This window comes from Sorex araneus, chromosome 2 (genome assembly GCF_027595985.1).
Source record: "Sorex araneus isolate mSorAra2 chromosome 2, mSorAra2.pri, whole genome shotgun sequence".
Taxonomy (NCBI): Eukaryota; Metazoa; Chordata; class Mammalia; order Eulipotyphla; family Soricidae; genus Sorex; species Sorex araneus.
Genome location: NC_073303.1, coordinates 298,533,333 through 298,557,339, shown reverse-complemented (window position 1 = coordinate 298,557,339; position 24,007 = coordinate 298,533,333). Strand labels below are relative to the sequence as shown.

The 24,007-nt window shown below is 39.7% G+C and overlaps 1 protein-coding gene across 9 annotated transcripts in view; it reads right to left on the bottom strand.

The window, feature by feature from the left end:
- Positions 1–1,686: 1,686 nt before the first annotated feature.
- PEX5L (peroxisomal biogenesis factor 5 like) overlaps positions 1,687–24,007 on the bottom strand; it is a 256,367-nt gene continuing 234,046 nt past the window's right edge. For all 9 annotated transcript variants that reach the window (XM_055129583.1, XM_004603081.3, XM_055129582.1 and 6 more), the window contains 7 exons: positions 21,255–21,371; positions 19,061–19,204; positions 16,192–16,262; positions 14,855–15,052; positions 13,997–14,162; positions 13,477–13,634; positions 1,687–8,788 (listed from right to left, as the gene is read on the bottom strand). In XM_055129583.1, coding sequence (XP_054985558.1) covers positions 8,584–8,788; positions 13,477–13,634; positions 13,997–14,162; positions 14,855–15,052; positions 16,192–16,262; positions 19,061–19,204; positions 21,255–21,371 — 1,059 coding nt within the window. In that variant the 3' untranslated portion in view covers positions 1,687–8,583. The remainder of the gene's footprint in view (positions 8,789–13,476; positions 13,635–13,996; positions 14,163–14,854; positions 15,053–16,191; positions 16,263–19,060; positions 19,205–21,254; positions 21,372–24,007) is intronic.

Below are 24,007 nucleotides of genomic sequence, written 5' to 3'. Positions count from 1 at the left end.
ATTGGAAACACCAACAGAGATACATTTGGCCTAGGAATCTCGCACTTGACGAGATGTTAGCTTTCCTGTTCTGGGAAAGTTGAACCCCTATCTTACTCTTCTAGACTCAGGTGTGCAAACTCATGCCGGGAGCCTCCTACAGAGTCTATAGATTAGGGCAAAATTTAAAAATTCACCATTAGCTCCTAAAGTCTGATTCATTAAGATGATGGCCTGGAAGCATTGTTTAATTTGAGGTGTAATTTTTTTGGGGGGTATGATTTTATAAGGAGTCTTGTAAGAAAATAAAAATCATCTCTTAGACTTTGAGTTTTTTACATGCACATAATACACACAGTGAAGCCGTTACTTGAGGAAATTAAGTTAATTCATGTATAACTTCTGGAATGAAGCCATTTCAAAAGGCAGGAGCTGAGCCCGGAGAGAAAGCACAGCCAGTAATGCACCTGCACTGCCCTTGTCCATCCTGGTTTCAGTCTCTGGCCCCCCATCCCTGATGTGGTCTCCCAAGCCAGCCAGGAGTGATTCCTGAATACAGAGCCAGGAGTAAGCCCTTAACACAGCAAGGGGTGTCCCCCGAACCAAAAACCAAGGCGACAAGAAAAGGATAAAGAGATAGTAGCTCCTGCAAGGGCTAGGCAGAGGAGCCTCACGTCCCTCCGCAGAGGGATGTTTACCTGATAGAAAATAAAGGTAGACTTAGGAGAAGAGAATTAGAAAATTTATTTTTCTTTGAGTCAAGAAAGATGGTACTTCAAAATTCAGAGATTAAATGGGAGAGTGACATTTTCTTGAACCCTCAAATCCATCACATCAGAAAACCCTATTACCTTAGTGATCATTGACTAACTACTGGTAAGAGAATTTCCGAAATGTTGTCCTTTCAATCCAAGGCCAAAGTATAAATAAAGCTTCCAACAACAACAGAAAGAAAGAAAGAAAGAAAGAAAGAAAGAAAGAAAGAAAGAAAGAAAGAAAGAAAGAAAGAAAGAAAGAAAGAAAGAAAGAAAGGAAGGAAGGAAGGAAGGAAGGAAGAAGGAAAAAAGGAAAGAAAGAAAGAAAAGGAAGAAAGAAAGAAAGAAAAGAAAAGAAAAAAGAAAAGAAAAGAAAAGAAAAGAAAAGAAAAGAAAGAAAAGGTGATGTAAGAAAGTTGCAGTCAATGGACTTTATGGGGAGAAAATAGAATTCCAAGGTTAGGTGGTGCCTTAGATCAAAGAGAGGCAGTGGAGATGGAGAAGGGGGTGACCTCGTCTGCCTTTATCACTCTCCTCATCCCAACCTGTTCCTTTCCTCACCCATCTGGCTCCTCAAGGACTCAAGTTGGTAAAGATTTTCACCAAGCTCAACCCTGACCTACTGTCGGGCTGGCTGTAGGCTCTGCTGGAAATACATGAGCTTTGCCTGGTTGGTTCCTTCTAGTCTTTGAAATAACCCAGAGGCCACTGAAAGGAATCCTTTCCTGATGAGGGAAATCTTTTCTCTCATTATTCTCTATTTATCTTGTTCTAGCATTCATAGAGCATAACATTCTTATTTGTTAAAGTATCTGTTGACCTCATAGAAAACTAGGGTCATCAAGGGCAGCGTAGATGAGATTCACTGACTCGGGTGAGAATAGTACCTCTGCAATAGTAGATGCTCAGTTATTGACTGACAAAAAGTAAAAAGAAGACCCTAAAACTGACATGAATTTTAATAATTTTATTCTAAAAAAATCACAAAATTCAATTTCAGGTTAAATATTTTAGTCTTAAAAATTAACAAAGGAAGGTGTTAAAGTTTTGTTTTTTATATCTAAAAATGCATTCCTGATATCCAGATAACTCATGCATAATCATATGTAGTGATATTCAATAAAAGGACCCTTTCGTCAGTAGTATAAATTGGATTCTGTTAGATTGAAAGCATTTCTGTTCAGCAAATACCATTTTGAAAGATTCCCCAAAAGACCTTGAAGCCACAGACAAAGTTTATTTGAAAACATAGTTTAAAATTACACAAATATAAATACAATTTAATAATGTGAAAAAGGGAAGGCATGCTTCCAATAATAGTACAAAAATACTACCTTAATCTTGGTACTTTGCAAATGATAAGCCAACAGTAAATTAAACACATCCATATGATAAGAGGTTATTTTTTATGGTAATAATTTATTTTAAAGAGAAATGCAGGGAAATTCTAAGATGAAGCCTTACTACCCAACAGAGTTGTGCTATGATACATAATATTTCACTAAATACACAGATATAGTATCATGTTAGTATGCCAATAACTTCTCCCCACCCCCCTGCCATTAATTTACTATAGTTCACTTAATTTGGGTTCATTTTAATTCAGAAACTCAGTGTAAACATTTCAAGTTAAGTTTTTTTTCTGTTACCTATGTCAGCTTGAAAATGAAATCCCAAGATTTGAAATAGTATTGAGCATGATCAGGAAGCATCACAGAAGAATTTGTCTCAAAAGAGTAGTTTTTGAGTAGGCTAGATATGCAATATTTGTAGATATATAAAATATATAGAAATGTCTCTTCTAAATAGTTAATAAATGCTTGTTATAGTTTGTAAAAAGTTTACTAAATTAATCTTTTCTTTCCCAACCAATATAAACAAATTTGGGCAATGGAAGTTGAAGAGGATTTGGGTTAGATGCTAAGTGAGTGGAAATTGAAAGGAAGTTGGTAAAAATTTAGGTTTCTTCTATTTCCCCTAACTACAGGTGACAAATTAAATGATGAACACATTTCTTTCATGGCACAATCCTGTGTACCTATGCAAGCATTTCATAGATGCCAGTGAAAAATGCCAACTACCTCACTGATCGTGTCTCTCTCATATTCATTCTCTGTGTAGTTCGTACCATGTCATTTTCCAAGAAATTTAAAGGAAAGAAGAAAATCTGACACACATTTTCCTATTGAGAACAGAACTGCCTTATGGTTTTTCAATATCATTTTGCTTGCAGTTTTCTGAAAGTGTTCCACAGGGTCTGCCAGTATTTTGCTGTCCTCTGCAAACACTGTAAGTTAATTTCTCTAGTGAAGAAGATCCTGAGAAACCAGAGCTGAGGCTGGGGCACTTGTTTCTAGACTGTTGTTTTGGTATTTCTGCAGAGGTTGCAGGTAGTGGGAACTTTCTTTGAGGCAAATCGCCACATGAGAGTTTGTTAAAACTCAAACGTTAAGTTTTCTGAACTTCCCCCCCCCCTTTCCTCTCTTTCTCTCTCTCTCTGTCTGTATCCTTTTAACTATTGAATATATTTGGGAAATGCTATATTTGACTTTTTCTCTCTGATGACCACAGACTGTAGCAAATTCAAAATCACCTCAGCACAGAGGTGGATCTGGGCTTTAGCTCAGAACGTCACCTTTACCTTGGACAATTTGTAAGTTGCAGAGCTACCTTCTGGGACCCCTTTCACCAGGGAACCCTAATAGTGTGCTTATGAGAACCCTACCAGTGTTGACAACGGCACTAGAGTTTGAACTCATGACCTTGCATTTGCCAGGCAAGCATATTTGCCAGTGAGCCTCATCTTGGCCGGTATTCTGTCTTTAAATGCCTGTGTTTGTGGGTGGGGGTGGAAAGGTGTGTCAAGTGGGAAGGAAGGTCTTACGAATGTAAGACAGCTCCCCCTACTTTTTGGGGTTCTTACTGAGCCTTATTCCCTCCATTTCTAAACTCCTTGGCCTTGTTTTTCCATAAAGTTAAGAAGGGGGTTAGACCAATAGGCCAGGAGAGGACGTCAGAGCCATTTAGAGTGATTGTGACGTCTCCTCTGCACTCCTGAATGTTGGTGTTTTTAGATGCCCAAGGGGCATGGGGCCAAGTAACTCACCTATTAATTGAATAAAGCCATGCCATGGGTGCTGGCTCCCACACTGGCTACTCAACATTTGTGGAAATTAGGGCTCCATGTCAACTTTGCATTATTTATCATGGTTCTCAGGTGCCTGATGTTATCTGAACTTACCCACCATTTTTAGGATGGCTGTATCTAGTTTGCACATAATCCTATGATTTTATGAGAATTTTCAAATGCACACTGAAGAATTTAGAACTCCAAACTGCTCAGGTACTTTGTTTAGATTTTAACACATCAAGACAATTTTTTAAGATATATGGATTTTGTGTTTCAATTTTGGATCTATTGTACCTTGATTGGTTAAAAAAATCATTTGGAGGGCTTAACTACCTGGATTCCTCAGAGGATTCGTTTGACGTTGCAACACTGCAGAAACCAGATGTGTGAATATCTGTAAGGTTCAGTACCATCACATAAAAACAATCTCAAGGATGGGATATTAAAAGCAAATAAAAAAACTGTAACACAAAGTTCATGAAAATGCTTCCTTGTCCAGGAGCAAGGGAAAATATGCTAACCTATGACACTTAATCATGCACTGGATAAATTTACATTCAGTAAAGTTAACTTGCATGCTTTGGTTAATATTTGAATAGGCAGATTTGCAAGTACTAATGCATGCGATATATTTGTACCTGAGGTTATATGTTTTGCTTTTAAAAAACTTCCTTTTCATAAACCTGATACCAGAGTTAATCTGCGAACCTCTTCAAAAATATATATTTATATATATATCTACTAAGTTCAAAACAGTTTAATTCAACCAGTTCTAGAAATACTGAGATGACAGGGAAACTTCAACAAAGCATGGAGAGGGAATGGATTTGGAATTATTTTAGAGGCTGAACTTATGTGTGGTAATTTCCCAAATGGTAGACCTCAAAATGATGGCACGCAAGTGAAGCCTTCAGAATACCATTATCTGGGGAGGGGTGTTGGAACATTTTAGGATTGAAACTCAGTCATGACCAACATTGTAACTGTGTATCTCACATTGACTTAATAAAAATAAATAAGTAAATAAAAGAATACCTTATCTTTTTTCTAGAATGCTTTTAGAATTGTTTCAAGGTCGAAAGCAATGGAAAAACAATGAATTTAAAATATAGCCTAGACTTGTGGAGTTGAATTTTATGTTGGTAATGAAGATGGCATACAAAATAACCATCTTTCTCTGTTTATACTCCCAAGGTGCTCACAGACAGAATTTATGATACCCCAGAGTTTGGGAGCTCCTGTTGTAAGTGGGATTGAGTACAACTGGGTTCAAGTATTGCTTGTATATCAAGAATATATCAGAAAGACGCAGTTTAACTATCTAAACATGGCCCCAAGATTCAACATAGTAGGTCTTTTGAAAAGTAAAGAATGGCATAAAACTCTGAAGTCTAGAGTGTTCCGGACATTCCAGTCCAGTGAAGTGTCACTCATCTTCTTGACTCATTTTCCAATCTAGTTGAAAGACAACTGGACTAAGAATCACAGCTCATGGTTTTTAACTGAAGTTTCTTGGTAGACAAGATCTGCCTTTCTTCCTGGAGGTATAGGAAGTGATCTTGGGAGCGACAAAGGAAATGAATGAATCAATGTGACTGATTCAGTAGGAGACGTTGTACTGCTCCCCCATCTCTTCCCATTTCCTCCATTCCCTTCTCATGCATTTGGTAGCTGCTTATAAAAATGATCATTAGAGAAGAGTTCTCACGTGTTTTGAAATTCAGCAATGGTCAGTGATTTTTCTCTATATTTTTATCTACTTTTTGGTGAAACCAGGTCTCAAAAGCATATCTATGAATCTAAGTGGTTAAATAATACTATTAGAGTGTTACAAAGAAAAAGAATCTCAAAATCTTTTCAGAGCAATTTAGAAGGAATGAAGGGCACCTTTAAGTGATGTCCTTATGAAATGGAAAGAGTAACTCATAAGAGACAATTTCACACAGTGAGGGGAAGATGCTGAACCACTTCTGCTTTAAAGCATGTGCATAGACTTAAAGAAAAGGTGAATACAGAAAGCAGAGTTCTGAAGTCTTGCATTTAGGTTTTGGTGATGTTCTTGTTTTTACGAACTATATTTTCTTTTGTAACTGTTTTTACTGAATTTTATTAAAATACTGAAAAATGTCTTGGGCATTATTAATCCTATACTTTCTGACAGGGAACAGTCAGTGCAAGTCTTGGTTCTGATGAGCACTAGATAACTGGAGGAAGGCCTGCCAAATGCTCTGCTAATCACCAGATCACGGTGGCAATGGAAAACTCTACTTTTGCCTAAGGGAGTCTATTGGAATTTGATATTATTTTTTATTTCAATAACAGCATAAAACTTGGGCCATGAAGTTTGCCACCTACAACAACAACTACATTAAACCATTTACTTTACTGTCCGGCTTTAGTTGCTACTGATTTCATGATCACATGTAAGTAGTGCCAGTAAAGCGCAGAGAATAAGTCTGTTCATAATCGGGAAATCACAATGGCTCCAAGTATGGAATGGCACCATAAGCAAAACACCAGGTAGGTTAGCTGTGAATCCTCTATTCAGAGGTTCTGAACGGGTTCAAGACAGCTGGCCAGTAGTGACGGTACAGGAACATACAGAAAATGAAAGCTACTGTAACAGGAGTACTCAGTGGCAGCTGCCCAGAAACTGGAGGCTTGCCATGAAGAGTCCTTCCTAGGAGTCTAAAATTGCAAACAATATTATTCAAGAAAATACAGATCAATTTTGAACTTAGCCTCTGAAACTTCAGGGGACTAATCCAAGTGTGGGTTCTCACTGGTGCCCAAGGGTGAGTGGAAAAGCTTTAGTATCTCTGCTCTCTGATGTCCAGCAGGAAGCATCACCCTATCCTGGTGAGACTGGCACAATCATACACCCTCAACTCTTTCTCTTTATAAACTAGAACAGTTAATAAAAATTTCCCTAACCCCCAGAGTTCTGTTTTTATGTTTACTTGAGGCCCCCTTTTTTATTGTTTGGTTTGGTGCTATACCCAGCAGTTCTAGGGGGACCATGTCATGCTAAGGATCCAACCTGAGTCTCCTACATGTGGAGCATGTGCTCAGCCCACTGAACTATCTTTTTGGCCCTCGAAGCCTCTTTCTATTCCAGAGACTTGAAGGTAATAAAGGAAAGGATTTATACCTACTACTAGGTAGGGTTCTGTGTTTTACTATGAGTGTTCAACCCCTATTACCTCCATGGATGTTAGCTTCTGGGCCAACTAAACTGCCAAATGCTGTATTGTTTGGAAGCTAGCATCCTCACATAACCAGCTATTTCCAACAAAAGAACATGAAGAAAAAGTTGAGATCTCATGGCCTCGGGGAAGATTCTGGAAAAACAAAGGAGATAATGATGGAAACCAACAGATCCAGACATTGGTGAAATTATATTTTGGTTAGCATTTTGCAAACAAAATTTCCATTTCTTTTAAAAGGATGTCTTTTGAAACAATCACCAAGCACCGGCAGGCACAAAACACTCTGGAGAACTGAGTGGACTATAACTAATGAGATAAAGCACTGTCAGTGAAGAGTCCTAATGCTTGGTAAATGTGCAAAGGAGAGCCAAAGGGCCCTGCCCCTTTCACATTAAACCAGTGACATTCAGTAAGAGTCAGCTAGAAAATATTCTTCCATCACTTAGAATTCAAAAGGGTGAGCAGTGACAATTATCAGGGAGCTTTAAAAAAACCCACATAACTTTATAGGAAAAAAATGATTTTCTTTAAATCCTTCTTAAGAAATACTATCTAAAATATTAAGTTTAAAAGGAATACCAATGTGCAGGACAGTTAGAAAGCCAGTCAAACATACTTTAAGCAAGTTAATGCTAACTTCCTTGGAATCATGATACCATCAAACTTTCTCCCTGCAGAGACTGCATGAAGAGAACATATCTCTTGCTTGTGTTCATACAATCTCAGAAAGTGTGTAATATCCGTGTTTGACATAGTTACACCCTAAATTATAATCAGCATTAAAAAAAACACTCCTCCAAAACCCTACGCTATGAAAAACTATTTTCAGGCATTTTTATTTGGTCCGTTGATCTAACAAGGCCGGGTTCTCAAATCTTTCACACCCAAGTTAAAAAGTGGAGCAACAAAACAAAACTCCAGCAAGGCTAAAATAAGATATTAAAGTGCATATATACAGTCCCAGAAAACTTCTGATTGGGAACAGCAAAAATGTCTAGTGCAAAAACTGCTTTTGCCAGCAAAGCTTCCTCTCTGGAATCAAAGGGCTACAGGAAAAGTTAAAATTGGAACAGGTTTAAGCAATGCCTCTCTTTAGTCAAGAGTTAATATATGTGCATGCGCCTTGGCCCAAACTATGTTCAACCTGACAAAAGGGGAAATTTCAGTCGACAGTTCTGAAAATCAGAATCCTGTGATCTGAGGCAGTGCATTCTCCAGGTGGCCCAAGAGCAAATGCTTTCAATGCATCATCAGCTGCAAATGGGAGCAAACCCCCAAAGGACACAGTTACTTTCTCTTGGCTTGTCCTGAGTCTCTAAAGTCTTCTTTCAAGCCTCCCTTTGACTCTATATACAATGTTTTGTGCTTTTGGAATAGAACAGAGACTGGACAGGTCAGATCAACCAGGGCCTTTTGAACATTTCCTTGGTACTTTTGGAAATTCATAATAAAATAACGTTGCAGTTTTTCCAATACAATTACATGGGCGAAGTAGCTTTTTCTTTTTCCTTCAAGGATCCAAATTGAAAGCTCTTAGGAGGACATCCAGGTCACCAAGATTAGCCGCCTGGAAGAGTTCCGGTTGGTCCATCAGAGAAAGCGCAATTCTGAGGGCAGCCCAGATGTTTCCAGAGATTGCAGGATGAGGAACTTGCTGTTGATTCCTGCTCTTCCTTTGCAGACTGAGGGCAGTGAGAAAATTGCTGACAGCTTCTCTAAGAGGACAGGGAAAAAAAACACATTTAAAAATGTCACAAATTTCTGGAGGAAAAAGCTCATTGTTACTGATAGTAAGATCACAATGAGATACCACCTCACACAGGTTTATAGTCAAAGCAGCAGTAACAACAAGGGTTGGAGAAGGTATGGAGGAAAAGGAGTGATCTGTTCTCCTTTTATCTCTTTTGGGTGCTGATCAGGGTTTGGGCCACACCTGGTGGTGCTCAGGGACTGGTCCTGGCTCTGTGCTCAGGAGTCACCCATGAAGCTGCTTGGAAGACCATATGTAGTCTGGAAATTTGATCTAGGGTTGTGGCACCACAGCTGCATGCAAAATAAGTGCTTTACTCACTGTACTATCCACCCCCACTCCTGCACTTCTGAGGGAGTGTAAACTGGCACATGTTTTAGAAAACTTCATGGAACCCTCTCAAGAAGCTAAAGAGCTACCTACCATCTGATTAGCAATCCCACTTTTGGGTTTCCATATGAAGATTTTGAAAATATGAACACAAAACATTACATTCGCCCAATTATTGTTAAAGCCTTATTTATAATAGCTAAAGTAGAAAAGCAAATGAAGTTTCTGTTGATGATCAGGTGAAGAGGTGTCATATTTATGCAATGGAATATTATTCAGCTCTTAAAAAGATAAATGGCTGCTAGTCACACAAAATGATAGGAACATGAAGGAATTATGTGGACCAAAGTAACTCAAAAGGGAAAAAGACAGGAAATTGATGATTTCACCTATGTATGCAATAAAAGGCTATAAAATGACAAACTGACCAAATAATAAGCAAAACATAAACCAACGAATATTGATATTGCAATTAGGAAGAGTGGATAAGAGATAGGTAGAACCCCAAAGGAGTGAGAGAGTAGGAGGGAATGTGTTTGCCACAAAGGTATGGAATGGGAAGGGGTGGGGGGGGCGGGAGGGACACTGGGAACATTGATTGTGGAGGATGGGCACTGGTAGAGGGATGGGTGTTCAAACATTGTTTGACTGAAACGTAATCACAAAAATTTTTAAGTCTGTAGCTGTATCTCACGGTGATTCATTAAAATAAAAAAAAAGAGATAGGTAGACATGTAAAAATTAACCGCCCAACACTTTCAGTTCTAAGTAATTATATTCACTCACCCATATTCACTCATTCAATTTACCGCCTCTATTAAAGTTTATGGTTAGGGATATCCATCCATCAAGCTTTTACACACACACACACACACACACACACACATATACACACAGGGGTGTCCAGACAGTGATAATGAGATGCCAGTGAGCTTCACATCAATGGTTTTGGGATATAGGAGGAAAGTCGAGTGCCCAGAGAGAACTTACACTGATGCAGGGAACTTCAAACTTACACACTCCACTGGCAGTGGCCCTTGCTGGGAACCGACTATGAATACTTTATATTTTCATCGTTAGAATGAAATGATGATGAACCAAATGACACTATTCAAGGACTGTATAGCTAAAGAGAAAATTCTTTCAGGAAACAAGATATAACTGATACAATTTTTAGAGAGAAGATTGATGCAAACTTCATTATAGAAGTTTTCCAAATATGTTCTCACTACCAATATTAACACCAGCAAATGTACCCACTGTCTCTCATGAGATAATGCAAGAGAAAGAACTCAAAACTACCCAGGAAATATTCATTCTTGCCTTTTAAAAGCTGACACTGATTTTAGTTAGGAATTTTGGGGCTGGAGAGATAGCACACAGGGGTTAAGGCACTTGTTGTCTTGCATGCATCCAACCTGGTTTGGATCCTGGCACTGTATGTGATGCCTGAGCACTGCCAGGAATGACCCCTGAGCATACAGCCGGGAGTAGCCTCTAAGCCCTCAAACCAAAACCAACCATCACCCCCCAAATCCTGAGACTACCAGTTAATCAGGAAGTACAGAGATGATTATGATTATGATCATTGTAACTAGGATTATGGTCATTGTAACTAGAAAAACACAATTAGTCAACACTAGAAGTTAGTACAAATAACATCAAATATATGTCATAAATAAATAACAAGAAAAGAAAATGCTTTTCAAAGGATAATGGAAACGTAAAAGCTCTGTCAGTTCATTGTAGCATGTAGACTTGCTTTAGATCCTTATTCAAACAAAAAGCTACTAAAAATGTAACAAATAGCTGAATTAGCAAACTTAAAAGAAAAAACATACTGGATTAAGTTAGGTTAGTCTAAAGTCCTTAACTGTGGTGTTTTGGATCATTACATTAAGACTTTATGATAATCTCATTACTCTTATGAAAAATTATTGTTTAATGTATTGTTAATAAAAATCAGAAAGAGTAATGCATATTTATTTTAGAAACATCACATGGGAGAAGTAATAGCAAAACCATTGTCACTCACTAATGCATCTTCTTTCGCCTTTACTGCGGGAGTGATTTGAAGAAAATCCATTAGCAAATATGGTTTTGATAACTAATGTTTAGCATCTGGCCCTAGTCAAACAAGGAGCCCAACTTTTTCTGGTAGCAACAGAAATATAAGCAGCAGTTATGAATTCAGAGACACCTGAGTAACATCCATCTGCAGTTTCAAAGCTTGGCTCTGTGCTCAGGGCTTACTCTTGATAGTATTTGAGGTATCATATATGGTTCCAGGGGTCAAACTAGGATTGAATGCATGCAAGGCAGGCACCTAACTCCTATTCTATCAACCTGGCTGCACAAAAGTATTTAAAAATAGTTTAAGTAAGATGGTTACAATAGTGTTAAAATATATGACATTTTTGTATAAAGTTATTACGCCCACCACCACAAAAATGCTCACAACCCTTGATCCCCCAATCCTTATGTCCTTTCTATTCAAGACAGTATTTTATTTGCCTCCAAATATTGTTCTCTTCAGTACAAAGTTACAATAAAAAATTTTATCCAGAAGCTTTATAAAAGCCTTCTTAAAATTCAGCTTCTTAAAATGTGTAACTGTACATGCATATTCATAGTTCCTAAAAAAGTGACTTAACATGTTTCACACAATTCATATACATGTGACATAACTAGAAATGAAAAAGGATGGAAATAAATCAGGTTAGGAAAATTGTATGAATCCAGGAAAATGGATATTGTTAGATCTCATCAGTGGATGTAGAGGGAAGTGGCACAGACTTAATTCTGGCACAATCTGCACTGGAAAAAAGGCTCTGAGAGGCATACTGCATGGAGTCCACAAGCAGTGCTTAGGAGGCATGCCCTACTACTTTGGCCTGAGGAAGATCCACATATAAGAAACACGGTCACCTAGTGTTCCCATTCAAAACTAATGACTCATGTTCGTTATAAGATGCTTTTAGTAAAATGCAGCAACTAGTTTCGTGAGCCTTAATATTTGATTTTGATAATGCCCAAATGCAGCTCAGAAACCATTCTTCAGACGTCAACAAAATGCAATCTTGTTTGTAGAATTCTAATGACTTATCTAAATAATAATGGTACTAATGATGGTGGCAATGATGGTCATAATCATAAACGTCTAGTAAGTATTAAACATCTTCTCTGTGCTAGGCAATCACATTTAACCCACAGCCATCCTGCAGGATAGATATTATTAGCTCTATTTTTTTAAGTAGTAAAGAACATGTGACTCAAGGTTATCTTCAGAATCACAAAGCAGTAAACAGCAGAACTGTGATCTGAATGTAAATGCATTTAATCTGAAGATCCTGGATCTTTCTGAAAATGAGAAAGGGTTTACATGATTTGAATGAAGTTTAAAATTAATAACATTAATTTCCAATCTCTCTCATTTCCAATCATGAAATAAATACCTGTTATTCAAAAAGTTACTCATGGCTCCTGCTAAGGGGGTAAAGAGGAGCGACACCTCCAACACAATGAGGAATCAGGAAAGAGGCATTTCACAGGAGAGTAAGTCCACCATGCACACATATTTTTCTTTTAAAATAAACTTAACTTCATTGATAAATTAGTTTTAGGAACGGGAGGCTCTTATGAAGGCGAGAGAGGGAGAGAAAGTGAGAGACAGTAATGCACTCAAGAGAGAACCCGGGCTTCTCCAAAGGCTGAGAGAGCCCCTACACACACCCCAGCTTTAGATATGAAAGCATGAAAGTACATCTCAAGAGGGGAGATGTAGGTGACCCATATGTGCTCATGCGCCACATATGCTCAGACATGTGGGCACAAGCAGCACACGGGCTTGGGTCGCATAGGTATCCCCAAAGGGTCTCTTGGTTGTGCTTTGACAAGAACTGGCTTTGTGGCCACCTTCCTGAGGCATTCATCTAGGTCTTCCCACTCCACCCTTCAAGTTCTCTTTTTTCGTACTGGAAAACATGAAGTGCTGGGCTCCTCATGTATCTCAGAGTTGCCCATGGGGATGTTATAAAAACAGATACTGGTTCCCAATCTAGTCAGACACAGTGAATCTCTAGGGGAACAGTCTTGTTAGCTTCACTTCACAAGCTGCCCAGAGGATAACTTCTCTAAAGACTGAGAAACACTGGAGGAAATTGTTCCCACTTTGGTGGGTCTCTGGGTCTGAGGGTCCTAAACAGGAGGGGGAGGACTGTTCCCAGAGAAGGAGACACTTTTAACTTGGGAAACAACTTTTCCAGCGATTCACTGTCCACCCTTGAGCATGGCTCTTGGTTCACCATCTGCGGCCGGGCTCACCTGTAGGCGCCCAGGTTGATGCAGCTGATCCCCAGGTTGTATCTGGAGCGGATGAAGCCGGGCTGGATCTCCAGCGCGCGCGTGTAGGCCTCCACCGCCTCCTCGCTGCGGTCTCCGTTCGCCAAGGTGGCCCCCAGACGGTTCCATAAGGAGTAGTCCTGAGGACACAATGAGACCACTAGATATCAGGACAAGTTTCAAGGACGCTGGATCCCTATATAGGCCCTGTATAAGGAGGAGAGTGGCTAAAAGTTCACCCCAAGCCAGGAACCATGATGTGGAGGATGACATGGAAATGTTTCTGAGCTACTCTGTGCAGTGACTGTCATTGATCAAAGAGCAGTTTGCTTTGTTGCTGTCAGACATTCATGCTTCTATTTTAGATACTTCGACATGAGTAGCAGTTTGTGCCAATCCCTTTCAGCCATGGATACAGGGGAAGTGTGCAGAGATGGAGACAGTACAGCTAGTGAAATTTGGTTTCAGCAGAGAGCCTTAAGGTTTCTTGCTGTGCACTTACCTCTGGCCGAACAGTTAAGGCAGCGTTAAAGGCGTCTATTGCTCTATTAAATTCTCCACTCAGGTGAAACAGGACCCCCAGCCCTGTTTGTAGGTCTGGGTCGATCATGTCTCCATTTTGGTGGGCGGCTTCCAGATATAATTCCTTCACTCCTTCCAGAACAGAGCTATGAAGGAACAAATTTGATCTATAATCCAAGTAGCCTGAACATAATGGGTTTACTATTATGTTCTCTAGTCCAGGAAAACATTACAGGTAGGCAAAATATTGCTTAGACTATCTTAGCTTAATGAGAGCGCTGTCAGTATCATATTTATAAGACTCTGTGCTGGTTCTCATAAAATACTATGACACATACAGATAGACCTAGAAGGTAAGGTCTTTGGGGGTGGGAGGTTCTATAGATCTGATGAGTGCCAACACCCAGAGCGAAGTTTCTAACGCCCACTTGAGAAAGAATTTTATATCATGATTTACTGTGAAGCAAACAAAATCCCCAGAAGAGTGGACTTCCGTTTTTACCAAACTGAACTTGCAGGTCTCATGAAACATGATGTATTGAAAGCTTACGATTATTTATTTTAGGTCAATTATAGGTCCACAACTTTGGGCTTTAAAATATGGTTCACTGATCAATGTCTGTGAGTGCCCACAGAGATCCTGTGTCCCCAGGTCGCTCTGTCTAAGCATCTATGTTTTATCAGTGTTGTTCTTTAACCTGTTGTTCTAGCTGCTTTTCTATCTGTCCTAAAAAACATGCAGGAATGGGCAACTGGTGGGGCCTCAGGCTCAGTCACTCTGAGGTGATTAATTAGTGTATGGGTTCTGACCGCCACGGTAATTCAACGAGAAGGATACCTATCAACTGGAGACTTAGACATCCGCCGGGTAAGCCCTGGAGATCCCTTCTTGCTCTTCACAAGATATTTGTATTTTGGATTTTGCTTAATCCAGTTCTTCAGCGCGTCACAGGCATCCTGCTGATGGCCGGTATTGGTGTAACTCACCGCCAAGGCCATCAATGCTTTCAAGTTGTTGGGCTGTAATTCTAGGCATCTGAAAGAAGGTGAACAACAACAAGAAACCAGCCAAAATTGAGGTTTTTTAGAGTCTTTTGAAAGTTTGAGGTCTTTATTAATTAAGTAGTGCAAAAGCATTGCCAAATTGGCTTATGTTAAGTCTCTGGAAATGTCTCTGTATATGGAAACTGGGACTAAACATATTTTAGAGAAAGTTAAAACCCAATTCAAGTGAGTGATAAATGTAATCATCTTAATGACTGGTCTTCTTGCTTGATTGGTTTTTTTTTTTTTTTAAATTTTCTTTTTGCACAACACCTAGACATGCTCAGGGATATTTCTGGTAAGGGACTCAGTGAATCATTGACTGAGCACTCAAAGTGGGGCTCCCGCATGCAGAGCATGTGAGCCATTTCCCAGGCCCAGCAAGGGCATTTTCAGCTTTGATGTGCACACAAACTACCCGAGGATCTGATCAAATGCAAATTCAGATTCTGATACAGTCGGTACGGGGCAGACCCGATGCTGCTCCTCCCTGAATCAGACTCAAGTAGCGAGCCCTACCGGTACTGATATTAGTGTTTTAGGGAGAGTGTAATCATGAGCCTGTTTATGTGCGTGTACAGAAAATTTGAAAGGTAGGTTATTTATTAATAAGAAAGTTCAGGAAATAGAAGTTTATTTGGTAGGGGCTATTTTTCCAGGGCTAAAGAAGGGCCTATAATCAAGAAAAGTGCGATATTACCATTGTCTAAAATAGTTTAGATAGACTGAGAGGGCCTTTGATGCCTTTGGTTAGTGAAACTAGCTCAGGAGATTCTCCACAACAAAAAAGGAACGAAGATTATTTGAGATTATTTTGAGTGTGTTTTTCCCTTAAGGAAACTTTCAAACGCAGCAAAGGATCTGAAAGCACAAAAACCTAATTCTCCAATGAGTCTTTTGACATTGACTCTCTTTGGTGACAATGAAAATCAACTGATTTATAGATGGTGAAACACTGCAATTTAAGAACATTGTTTGCTCACAAATCCTGTTTTTCTGGCCTAGTGCTGAATGTACATAATATGTGACATTTCAGCACTTCTGGAAAAATTCCTGACAATCTGCTTAAATAAAGGTCAAAGGATGAGCAGGAAGCAGTCTTTTAACCAGGATGCACTTAGTTTCATCTACCTCTGGAGGGCGACAATGGCAGCCTGTTCATTTTCATTCTCTGCCTGGGTTATCCCGAGGAACTGCCAAGCCTGTAAATAAAACAAGGGAGGTCAATATTGCAGGAGGAAGCTGAGTGGCTGCTGTGCTTTCATTGGTTTGTTTACCTGTGACAGCCCCTGTGTGCAGGGCCAACTGTTCTAGAGGCTCTCAAGAGGAAATATGTCACTTGCCTCTCCTCGCTCAGACTCTCACTGAAGGCTACTGCAAAATGCTCTACTATTATTTTCAAACGTTTTAGTATTTTGTTTGTCCTGTGACCCAGGGTTATGGAAACCCAGTTCCTGAGATTTTATGATACTGTATATCTTAAAAAGACAAAAAAGAGAAAAATTATAGATTGGGGGGGAGAGAGGGCTAGAAAATAGCCCAGAAATGGAATTTAAGAATCTAAACTGTACAGTAAGAAAGCTCGAGAGGCATAAAATGAAATTAGATTGTATGACACCAGTACTTAGAGGTTAACATTTTTTATATAAAATTTGCATGTATTTTTATAAGTAAAAATTGCAAACGGGCAGAGGATGATAGGGACTGAACTCGGGATATTCCGAATGCAAGGCATGCATTTCCGCTCCTCTCAGCTCTTTCCCCAACACTGCCAGTGATTTTGAAAGTCTCACAAATGCATACAGAGGACCTTCTATTCTGAGTTTATCATCCCTACACTCTAGAAGTCTTAATAAAGGATGACAAAATTGTCTAGAATAAGACAAGGGTTTGGCATTGTTCAGGTCATTTTATACTTTCTACAGATGCCCATTACGGGCCCTGGCATCTCCTTAGATTATGATGCCTGTGGGCCTTGCTGAGATGCCTTAGTTAGCACAGAGTCAGGAATAAGCCATAAGCACAGCCAGGCTTTGTTCCCCCCCCCCCCAAAAAAAAAATATCTGTTTTTGATCTGCCACAGCTCTTGTGAATATACCCCAACGAACCCTATGTAAGGTGACATTCCTAATTATTGAAGGGTGGCCTGCAGTTTTCTATTAATACAACTTTTTCCCCCTACAATGATTCAGGTGTTGCTTGAAAAGTTCCAATATTTTGGGTCATTATACCAGCTCTCACTTCATTCTCATTTCACCGAAACCTTAGCAAATCAAGATACTTGGAGATTTAGATCTATTCGCATGCTTTTTTTCTATATGAATGAAGGACAACCCATAGTTGACAGTGAAGGTTGAAAATAAAGTGAGCACTTTATTGGTAAGAATGGATTTATTCCCCGCAGCATGCCAGGACAAAGCTACTATGATTGTGATTTTCATTTAAAACGAGAAATGGATGCTTACAGGGCTTAACTGACTTCTCCAGAACGTGTAGCTTGAGGGGGCTAGAGCGATGGCACAGCCGGTAGGGAGTTTGCCTTGCACGTGCCAACCTGGGTTCGATTCCCAGCATCCCATATGGTCCCCCAGCACTACCAGGAGTAATTCCTGAATGAACTCCTGTGCATCTCCGGTGTGACACCGAGACAAGAACACTAAAAAAAGAACACTACCTTGAGGCAGAATCAGAATCAGGATTTGGGATAGACGACTGGGACAGCAAGGCCTAGAGGTCTGATCACTCTCAGATTTCTTTCTCAGCACGAGAACTCGTCACCTGCCCTTACATATTATGTTCCTTCCTCTGGAAATATCTCTCCTATTTATGATAATGACTTAGAAATGGAAAAAGGATATTTCATATCTGCCACTATCTTTTTAAAAAAATTTTTTTATTTGTGAATTACCATGAGGTACAGTTGTAGACTTACAAATTTTCGTGCTTGCGTTTCAGTTATATAATGATCGAGTACCCATCCCTCCACCAGTGCCCATTCTCCACCACCAATGATCCCAGTATCCCTCCAACCCGGCCCATCCCCCCACCCCACCCCGCCTCTGTGGCAGGGCATTCCCTTTTGTTCTCTCTCTCCTGTTGGGTGTTGTGGTTTTCTGCCACTATCTTTATTTCCGGCCTTCGCAGGTCAGAAATGTGTGGACGAGGGCTCTTTGGTATTCTTCCAGGTTCCACTGAAATGTCTCTTCATGCCCAGAAAAGTGGTTTTTTTCCCTTCTAACGTGAAAAACTCATTTCTCTGATAAGAGTCCCCTGCATTTCTCCTAGGCTTTCAGTCCAGACTCTCATTTTGGAACACCTGGCAATCCTCCCCGATCCCATGCGGTGCTTCACGACCCTCTGCCCACCGACAAACAATTACCTCTTAAAACGAGACTCTTATGCTGTCCTTAACAGACCTTCTCTCCTTCGAAACCCAGCGTGGGCCGGCTTTGCTGGGAAGGGCGGTGGGTCGGGAGGCACGCTCTCGGCTCCTGGGACATAGAGCAGGGCCTGGCCCTGCATTGACCGCTGCAGTGATTTACTGACTAACTTTCCAGATAGGCCGTCAACATGTCTTTCAACTGTTCCATTTCCCCCCATAGCTCAACCTCTGAAGTCAGTGTCTGGCAGAATGCTCGGGAGCTAGAAGGTGCTCCTCACCTGCTGGATAAGCAAATCCAGGGTCTAAGTGGGGTGGCTTCTAGACCCTGATAAAATGATAATATAATCCCTGAAAATTTACTGAACGTTCTAGTTGACAATTTTATTTTTTCCTTTCTCTTGGGGTCCTAAGGAGGCTGCAGACTTGGTTAGAAACCAAGTACCTATTTGTAACTTGCAAACACACATGACTCAGAGATGTCACACCTCAGCCAGGGCCCCTCCTTTTGGCCTCTTTGCTTGATGAAATGTCACCATGTGGAACTCTGTGTCATCCTCTGACTGCCAATAAGCTCAGGAGGCTCTTTCTGAGCCGGGGTAAAGGAAGTGGAAGTGATACCTCTGCATCCCCAGGGTCCTGCAGAATCGCTGCTTCCATGAACAGGATGGTGACTGGAAGGTCCCCTTCCTTCAGCCGCTTCAAGCCTTCTTCAAACGCCCCCGGCCAGTCCTTGAAGGGGTTTTCAGTGTGAAAGTAGTAGCCCTGCGAAACACAGAAAGGCCAAGTCACTGTCTAGTCCTGTGCTACTTCGTTCAGTTAGCTCTTTTGGAATTTTAATTTATTAATACAAGTTAACTTTAAAGTACTGCTTTTTTTCTTATCACTGTAGCCCATTTTTATTATACACATTGAAGACACTGTTTTGCTATGGGATAATATCAAAGGAAGCCAGAGGTTATCAGTAATGCTAAGCCCAAGTAGGAGCACTGTAATAGATTAGTTTGTTTCCCTTTCAATGTTTCTCTTATTGTTTTTGTTTCTGCCCTCCACCCCATGATTTTAGAAATACTGACTTTGGGAACATATTTTTTGCTAAGTACTACAATCCAACTCTCAGAAATATTAGTACCATATAATTAAATCTCCCTGTGTACTCTGGCCTGTGGAGGCTACAAGCCATTGAATTAAGGGATCTTTTTACCCTGAAACTTCTCCAACCAGTTTTTGCTCCACTGAGGATTATGTAACTGAATTGAGAATGCATGTTTTAAAGTTGCAGATCTTCCTTATAAAAATTTAAATAATACAGATTCTATAAGCATCTGGAATTTTTCTGAGTACAAAATAAGCTTATTCCATGTACATGCAGTCACATATAAGCCTATTCTTGATTGCTACAAATATATTAAAATTTGCTCAATTAATTTCTTATTGAATATTCCAATTAAATTAAATATTTTTTTTGTAAGTAAAGCTACATTAAAAGCTTTACATTCAAATCTTTGTCTGCTGACTTCTAAAGGGACTCAGTTGGTGAAAGGCTATGAACTATTTTGAGACACTTTGATATGCGTAGTTGAATTGCTTTTTGGAGAAAGTTTGTCCCAAGTTAAACTTCCTTTGGAAATAGCTGAGAGATATAATTCACTGCAGTCTTAGTAGTTAAGACAATCATAAAACCCTTCTAATTTGATAGCTACAAATAAGCTAATTGGTTGATGATGATGCTGATTTAAAAATAATTCAGATGGAAATTTTCATTCTCTGTTGGTGCTTAGAATGAGAAAACACCTTAGAAGCCTCCGTGTACAGGACCCAAGCATACCCCAGAGAGCATGAATCAGAGCCCAAAGTCCAACAGTCCACATCACTATCCTCACCTCTCACTCAATTTTTATATTTTTGTTGGAAAGACATTTGATGAGTTGGCTGTTCTGATTTTAGAGACTGCCTGGCTGAGAGAGGGACTCAGAATACTGGGAAGGGGGTGGAGGGGGAAGGAAGACATCATAATAATTATGTAGATGGCAAATCACTTAACATTCAAGACTACCACCATTTCCTCAGCAGCTAGTGCAGTGAAGACAGTATATTTTGGATTGAATGACATATTATGGAAGTATCCAGAACTGTGTGTCACTGAGACGTCCTCCACCATAACACAAATGTACATATGCATACACATATGTAATATATCCCCCTCTTCCTACACATATTTCATAAGAAAATTATAGAACTCTTTCTACCCTAAATCTACGGCAACTGGGACTTTTTGGGTAATTCGGCTTGTTCTCTGCACTCAATTTCTGGGGTTTATCAGGGGGAATAGCTTTGAAATACCCTTGGGACTCCACCTGGTTATATGAAGGGTATCTTTTCACTGTGTCCCTTTGTTATCTATGAGACATAGTCCTAAGCCCCCACTTTACTGTTGAACAGGTGACTGTTCACCCCTTATCATCCCATTGCTAGCGCATCAACAGGGATCACGTGCCTGCCTGACAAAGGCATACTGTGGTTGAGAAACCAGGTCTTGCTTTACGCCCTCTCTGTGTCAGTCAGTGCTGTGTGGCTGTCACATTGTCTAACATTGATACAATTAAGGATATTCCATTCTGGCTTTTCAGCCTTCACAAAATGAATGATTATAAATTGTTTTTGTTTAACTATTTCTCCTAGGTCAAATGACATCAAACTGCTTAATTTTTGTTTTTTTCTTGCATAATAGTTATTAACTAATTTACAAAGATATGATCCAAAGAGCTTGAGAAACTGGTGAGAAACTGGCATATGTCAGAAGAGAATTGGTCACCTTCTCGCTGGCTGAGATGGTAACCTGGGTCTGGGCTTCTTGGTTCTCAGAGATCCAGTTTCTCCGGGCCATTTCTTCCCATTCCGCTTGCATCTTATCCCAAAACTCTGTATCTGACTAGGAGGCAAGAAAAATGAAGAGATATTGATTTAATATCATTCTACATTATCTGGTTTATTCCTGGGGAGACACATTTCTTGATAGGTCAGAATGTACTCTGAGAAGAAATAAAATGCTCAGATTTGCCATGTCCAATGATACTCTTGATTAAAGAGCTTTTAGAGGGCACTTAGTGGCCAAAGTGTTGAACTGAATTAGATGTGACTTTCTCCAGCAGAAAAATAACTACCGTATGAAGAACCAGGTCTCCATATACCCAATTCAGCTAAAAGTACATTACTTGAACAGCTCCAAGTGTGGGTACAAGGCACACATTTTAGGAGGAGCTTTTCCTAGCACAGTTCTTGTGTGATGAAAAATTAGAGTAATGGCCTGGGAGTGGGAGGACAGTGATTTGGGGAAATAATTGGCTGCAGACAAGGACAGTGACATTATTTGAGCCTCTTTTGTGTGATGTGCTGTGCAGGGAGAAGATTGAGTCTAAACAGTTATGGTCACAGGCGCAAAAGTAGAGCATAGCAATTAGGGTGTTTGCCTTGCATGCAGCTAACTACCACTGAGTATGACCAGATGTGGGTCCCCCCAAACAAATAACCCCCCCAAAAGTTATGATTACAAAGCTTGGATCTCCAATATGGCCTCCAAGTGCATGTTTGGCACTTTGTGGCACACTTGGCTTCCAGATACAGAACATGCAGCGTTGGATGGGAACGGAACTAAGACCTCTTTAAGGACCTTCCCGTGGTAGAATGATTAAAAATCTTACTTCCATTTTTATCCTAATCATTGTTCTTAATATTTTTATGAAGGGAATCCAGATTCTAAGTGACTATTTATTAAAATCTCTGACTTGAAAACAGATTACGGTTCAAAAGATCATGCAAGTCATGGTTTATGGGTGGGTCAGTCTTCAGATTAGCTCTAAAAAGTCTTTTTACTGTCTAACTCATCTGAAACACAGTATAGTACTCAGGGCACCAGGTGCTCTGGAGAGCACGGATTAGAGTCATATCATAAAATGTCATAAAAAACTAATTAGTTCGGCTCAAGTGGTGGAGCACATACTTGGCTTCTACAAGGCCCTGGGTTAAATCCTCTGCATAAAATGCTGCCTCCTCATCACTTCCAGGTGTGACCTCACAACAATTAGACACAGAAAAATTAGTTACTCTGCTAAAGGAAGGCTTTTGAGTTTTCAGTGTCCAAACTGACATCCCCTCTATCACAGTGGACAAGAAATCTGCCTTCATTCTCTTCCTTCCATGCTGGGATAGGAAAACCGGCATTTATCTTACTCAAGTCTTCAGGGACAAGCCCTTTCTCGGTCTTAAAAAATCATTATGCACCTAGTGTTTGCTTAAACAATAGCTCTTTCCATCCAGTTATGAAGACTAAAAGTCTAAGATTAAAATGTTGGAAAGATTGGTTTCTTTTGAGACCCTTCTCCTTGGTTTATAGATGTATAAACCATCTTTCAATCTTCCTAGCTTCCCTCTCACTCCACATTCATGCCTGGGTGGTAGTTCTTCTGTGGTCAAAACTCTTCTTCGAAGTTGCTCTAAATGGTATGGATAGCTTTAGTTCTTCTGGCTATAATGTTCATGGAACACAAACCAGTCCAATGTTACTGATTATGGACTATTAAATGAATGCTAAGTTCCATCCTCCTTTATTTTGCTCATATTATTCATTCCTACCACAAAAGATGGGTCCTATCCCTTCAGTGGAGGCCTGTCTGCGACAAAGAATATTTGATAATTTGTGTCTGAGCTGTTAAAAGAATTTGGCACAGTTTCTGCCTACCGAAGTTGTTAGAGATACAATTCAATTGTTTTTCAATAACCCTTTCTACTAGTCCACAATATTATGCAAAAAATTGATCTCAAACATCAAAAGCAATAGCTATACAAAGGATTTGGAATATTCTATTATGTCAAAAGTATATTACTGTCACTGTCTTTGCAGGAAAGTGATGAGTAACATTAAGCTTCTTACACTTTTGACTTTTTTTTTGAGTGACTTTTATAAATATACATTGCAACCACCATTTAAAAAAGTAAGAGCAAAAAGAATAAAAATAAATTACTTTGTCTATTTTTTAAAAAAAATATAAGCCTAACCCAAATATTTAGTAACTGAAGACCTTGAAAACAAGTCTAAGACATTCATTTTCTTGAACAGTTTTTCAAGTCGCAGTTTTAACTTATATACAGAGAAATTAAGACAAACTTAAAAGTAAAGTTTTGAAGGTCTGCTGACTTTCTCAAGCCCACCGGTGGGTGAAGCAATATATGTTAGTGGTTTTAAATGTCTCCCATTGTCTCTAAGGTTTTTGCAATCTCTAAGTGAGGTTCCTTCGTTTTTAAAATTACTATCAGTCTTCTGAATGAAGCACTAAGAGTTCATAGTGCAGACGTCATCTGGGTTACAAAAGGTTGCATCCACTTTCCTGCAGTTTTTTTTTTTTAAGTTTTATTGAATCACCATGTGGAGGGTTACATAGTTCTCAGGATTATGTCAGTTATACAATACTCAAACACCATTCCCTTCACCAGTGCCCATATTCCATCACCAACCAACCCAGTATACCTCCCGCCCCCTCCCACCCCCCCAGTCCCCGCCCTTGTAAGTGA